General features: G+C 39.0%; 1 protein-coding gene across 1 annotated transcript; it reads left to right on the forward strand.

The window, feature by feature from the left end:
• Positions 1 to 480: 480 nt before the first annotated feature.
• On the forward strand, positions 481 to 4,825 carry LOC115929068 (queuine tRNA-ribosyltransferase accessory subunit 2-like). The gene is made up of 3 exons (XM_030997213.1): positions 481 to 665; positions 3,562 to 3,687; positions 4,342 to 4,825. Exons 1-3 carry the CDS (start codon positions 481 to 483, stop codon positions 4,442 to 4,444), a joined length of 414 nt encoding a protein of 137 aa, XP_030853073.1. The 3' UTR covers positions 4,445 to 4,825.
• The last annotated feature ends 686 nt before the right edge of the window (positions 4,826 to 5,511 follow it).

Consider the following 5,511-nt stretch of genomic DNA (forward strand, 5'->3'; position numbering starts at 1 on the left):
TACGTCATATTTCAGTCAATGCCGATGTTGGCTTGTTGTTGACATTTTTGTGTAACTTATATTACCCACAATTAGCCAGCTCTTGTATTGTTATTTTTAATTAACAGTCACCATGTTTTTTTTAAAGTGGAGCTGAATTGGTATGATCGTATTGGCTAAATTTCATACATTTTAGTGTCTAAAATTACCTTCATAACAACTTTAGGTTCTAAAAGGGCACTATAAATGTCATAGATAAGAATAAGAGCAATAACCATGCACTTTGAAGACATTCGCGGTCTGAAAACAGAACTCAACTATCCCTTTAAGTTAGACGCGTTGTTTTAAACCTGAAAGTTCTTGGAGATCCCATTGAAGCACGTTTCAATGGGATGTCGACAAACTCAGACCTGTGACTATGTGTAGAAGTTGGTCCTGTGTTACTCTTTGTCTAGGAAAGCTTTGTCCTTGACTGTTGATACCCGACAGATATCCATACCAATGACACAGCGAGGAGGCTGGGCTCTCGTGTTTCCTTGTGAAGTACCACCTGCTCATTCTCAAGTGATAGTAGATGCAGATTCTACGGGCTTGAGCCAACTTCAACAGGTCAAGGATGCTAGTGATGTTCAAGGAGAGAATGACCAAATTGATCCAAGATTTGAGTTGAATCTTTCAGAGAAAAGGTTAGAGGAATTTCTTATAATCCCTTTTTTTAATAACTTTATTTTGAATTGGAGCTGAACTCAGGTGAACTCAAAACCTGGATATAATTAGAATGAGAATATTTATTTTACATTTTGTGTCAATGGTATGAACATTTCTATTTTGTTTTACTTCTAGTTTTCTAAAACTCTTTACATTTATACCACATCCAAGCACTTTTCATTTATTCAATGTGTACAGGCGCGTACGCAGGAGGGGGGGGGGGAGTTAACCCCCCCCTTGAGTTTTTTTTATGTGTATGTTTTGTGTATGATTTTTGTGAAAACCCCCCCCTTTTGAGTTTTTTTTTTTTTTTTTTTTTTTTATTAAGAAAAAAAAGGAAAAAAATGGCCTCTAACCCCCCCCCCCACCGAGCGACTTTAGGCTGGCTGAGTCGTTGCGATTTTTTTGGACTCCAAAAGAAAAAGAAAAGTGTCCTCTTACCCCCCCTCCCCACTGAGCGACTTTTCGGCCGGCGCAATTTTCAAATTTTCTGAATTTTGGGGAACGATTTTAAACCCCCCCCCCCTTGAAAAAATCCTGCGTACGCCACTGAATGTGTATATGTTATGTAGTGTGTTTGTTGAGGACCCCCCCCCCCCCTCTTTTTTGTTGTTAGTATAGCATTAATGACTGCTTTGAGAGAAATAGTTGTTTTTATACGCTCTCGGGAAGGTTACAAATGTGCTATTGCCCGAGGCGTGCCGAGGGCAATAGCCCAATTGTAACCTTCCCGAGAGCGTATAAAAACAACTATTTCTCGAATATTAAAGCAGTCATTAATACTTTTATACCGAAAAAGAGTCAACTTACCAATCAACTGGTAGAACAGGAAGAGCAGAAATAAATAGTTGAATAACTCGTTGAATAACAGTAACAGTAGAACTCCGTAAAAACTCAGTAACTCCGTAAAAACTTTGTAACTCCGTAATATAACTCCATAAAACTCTGTAACTCTGACTGCAAGCCTATTTGTTAAAGATGTTTACTGTGCAGTTGTTAAAGTTTAATGTAGGGGCTTGCACCTGCTGACTGGAAACATGAGCATGGCTACTTGCAGTGATGTTGCATGTGCGTGGGAAGTTCTCTGGGTTATTTGTGATCTCATTCAAAATTTCATTTAGTTCCTGCAGTTCCTGGCTTTCATTACGCTGACCACCAGTGGATGTCGATGACGATGGTACTGATTTCGGATCAACAGCTGCCGTGATACTGTTCGATGACGATGGTACTGATTTTGGATCAACAGCTGCCGCGATAGCATGACTCATGTTTTCTTTTGCTATACTGCTGGTCATAGCATAATGCTTGAGACTGCTCTCCACCTTGTGTCCGGAGACACTCATGATCTCTCTGTCTCGGAACCCAGCATTTTGTAGGGTACTGATGCTGGTTGCCCTTAGGCAATGGTTGGTGTAAGCCTTGGTACCTGCATGAGATGAAATTGTTTTCATCTTGTCTCTGATGCTTTTTTTCCCTAGGGGTGCATTACAGTACCATTGATCAGAAGAAGATGGATTAAATTTCAACTCACGCTTGGCCTTTGCATTTGCCGGTCTCTGCCAAAAACTCTTACATTGTGGATTCAATTTATCTTTGTAGCGTAAGAAGGAGGCAACAGGACCATTAGTTGGACCATTGGTTGGAATCATGACACCACCTTGGCTTTTCTCTAGTTTATCTGCACAGTTGTTTTTTATGAGTGTATCTTTCAGAGTTATGGAGCATTTTCCCCCTTTATCACAAATGTCAAAGCTGTTGAGTGTCATTTCACGAAAATTCTCTCTACCCCGATTGCAAAAGTACAACATTACGTCTATAAATACTTTGTCCTGAAGACCCACAGGATCATCCAAATCAAGCGAACCTTGGATTTTATCCATGTCTTCTGCTGAGATAGCTGGTTTGTGAGTTACAACTCCCTTTCCTTCCTGTTTAAGCATTGCTGAAAAACACTTCAAAATTCTTGTCGAGTTGGAAAAATCTTCATGCTTGATGATATCTACCTTGTAACAATTGAGAAAATGACGCTGAATTCCGAATCTAATAGCTAACATTGACTTCTTCATGTAATAAGATCCGTTCTTCCGTCTAGCACCAGCGTAAAACTTTTGGAGTACATTGTCCAGCTCCGAATTTGAAAGTTTTTTTACGCTATCGAGGTCTGTGTTGAAAACTTGCAGGAAGTCACAGAATTTTTGTTGTTCTTGCTGTCAGCAGAATTAATCAAGTCTTGCATTTGATCATCATCAAGAAGTTGAAATGTTGGGAGAGTTTCTTCAGCCATTTTTGCCTTGTTTGGAATTCAGTACGATCGTTATTGTTGTACGGTCGTCTGACGTCTGCGCTGCGCTGTTTTAAAAATTGGTAAATAAAGCTAGCGACCAATTCTTCGCACACATACACGTAGGTATGGTAACCGCGATCGCTCAAACCACTTTTTAACACTGAACCAACGGGTATTTCAGCAGGACTGACCTATTTTCCCGGTAACTGGAATTTTGCCAGGATTTTACCCTAGAACTATTACATGGGTTTGGCATTTTTCATTTATTTACAGGAATAATGGTTAAAACCACGACTGCAATTTCGACCAATCAGATGGCTGGATTTCTTAAGTGAGGTATATAATGCTCACTATCGCCCCTGGGATATGCAGTTACAGAAGATCTCTTTTCCGTGTACACTAGGAGATGACACTACAGGAAGAACACTGACCAGCTCCAGGGAAGGCTTGAGAAAAATGTGTTTAAAAAGGAAAATAAAAAATAGCTTTCAATATGCAGAAACTTACTCATAAAGACTATTTACCCGTCCTGCCTGTGAGCGCTTTTTATAAACAGATTTCCCTGTACATTCTGCTTTTGATCTATCCAGGTTTGCTGAAGATTTTAGCCCAGTGTTGAATGGGTGCGACTGCTACTGCTGTACGCACCACACCAAGGCATACATCAACCATCTTCTCAATGTCAACGAACTATTAGCAAGGGTGTTACTCATGGAGTAAGTACTGAGCATGTACACTGCATACCTGCCAACATTTGAAAATAAGAATTAGGAATTTTTAGCACGATATGCCTTCGAAAATAATAAACCGCACTTGCAGCGGCAGTGTAACTGGCAATACGCGGTAAATCTTTACCAAAAAGCAAATACAAATTTGCTGCTCGATCATGCAGCCATTCAACGCACGCAATACGTGAACTCTCAAATCGCGGGACATGATAAAACAAACTTAATTTAGCTTTAGAAAACAAAAAACAAAAAATCTTAATATTCCAAATTTTCAGGTCCTAAAATTAAAAAAATCAGAATATTCTGGATTATTTGGAAGGGTTGGCAGGTATGACATTGTAAAAAGTTGGATAGAAGAGATTTTGAAGTACAGAAAATCTGCTCTTGCTTGGCAGAAGAGCATGAACATTTTTGTCAAAAGTTTGGTTAATTTACAGGCGAGTTGAAAGAATAAAGAAATAATAAGCTGAAGTATTAAAGGACCGTAGTGTATCCCTTTTTCTTCAAGATGTGACCAAAGTAAATAATTCTGATTAATTTTAAAATATCTTTTCATTTACGTGTAACTTTTGTCTCATGTTAGTCTACCACGTGGCCCTTTTTTCATGCTATTCATTGTCTCTTCTTATGTTCCTTTTCCAGCCACAACTGTCATCATTATTTTGAGTTCTTCCACTCCATCAGGACATCACTAAAAGATGGAACATTCCAGAAGCTGAAAGAAGCCATCGTCAACAACAGATGACCTCGGTAATCCATTATGTAGGTTTATCACAATTCTATGTAGTGCAGTCAACAGTACAGACATTCAGGACAATGTCGTGCAGAGGTATAGACCCTGTTGTAAAATTCCACTTTTATACTTGTGTGGACCGTCACCAAGCACCTGATTGAAATATATATGTGAAAGGAATAGAAAGTACATAACATTGGAGCATCATAAAAAGAAGAAGTTTCAGAAACTTGAAAAAAGCCATCAACAACAGATGACCTCGGTAATCCAGTTAGAAGGTTTATCACAATTCCATGCAGTCAACACAATCGAGACAGGTCCTTCAGTGCGCTGCCCTCAGGGGTGAAAAATAGGCGTTTTTTCCCCTGAAACGACCTCCCCCCCCCCCCCCCCCCCTTGAATAAAATTTAAAAAATGGCATCTAACAACATTCCCCCCTTTTGAGTAAGAAAATTGGGGAAAAAGGGGCAAAAATCGGGAAGAAAGAGAGAAAAAAAATCTGGAATTTTAAAAATAAAATCGGGAAACCAATTTAAATTGGGTGATTATCAGGCCTGTGCCCTGTAGGTTTGCCAACCCATTTTATGAAATTCCACTTACATATTTCTTTGGACCAAGCCTTGAATAATATCAATCAAAAGTGATCTATCAAATACAGCTTTAGTGACCTACTTCAGATTCAGATAAATTTTATTGGACCATCGGAACATCATTAAAGGGCCACTCTAACCAAAATGGGCTAAAAAATGAAGAAAAAAAAGACATGTAGAATAATTTTGGCGAAGATTCCGAACACGACAATGATTTTTCTTAGAAATCATCAATAATTCTGGAATCTAGCTTTGAAAATGACGACTCAGAACGCTCAGGAAATAGCCCAGTTTCGGTGATGACGCATTTGACGTCACTCCAGGCGCCTCTCCGGTGAAACGGAGGGTGATTTAGGCATTAAAATGTCTTCATGTTTCTGGCAATTTTGTCATTCCTAATTATGAAATGGAAGGTTATTATCATTTTTGGGGTCAATTTAGAGATTTTCTGAAAAATCAGAGGCTGGAATATTAATAAGTAGAGGTGTA

Source organism: Strongylocentrotus purpuratus, unplaced genomic scaffold (assembly GCF_000002235.5).
Source record: "Strongylocentrotus purpuratus isolate Spur 01 unplaced genomic scaffold, Spur_5.0 spur5_scaffold_4, whole genome shotgun sequence".
NCBI lineage: Eukaryota > Metazoa > Echinodermata > Echinoidea > Camarodonta > Strongylocentrotidae > Strongylocentrotus > Strongylocentrotus purpuratus.

Excerpts from the sequence above, each read along its gene's own strand:
- LOC115929068 (XM_030997213.1), top strand. The coding sequence starts at position 481 with ATGACACAGCGAGGAGGCTGGGCTCTCGTGTTTCCTTGTGAAGTACCA. Across the intron at positions 666-3,561 it reads TTGAATCTTTCAGAGAAAAG|GTTTGCTGAAGATTTTAGCC; the intron begins GTTAGAGGAATT and ends TGATCTATCCAG. Across the intron at positions 3,688-4,341 it reads GCAAGGGTGTTACTCATGGA|CCACAACTGTCATCATTATT; the intron begins GTAAGTACTGAG and ends TTCCTTTTCCAG.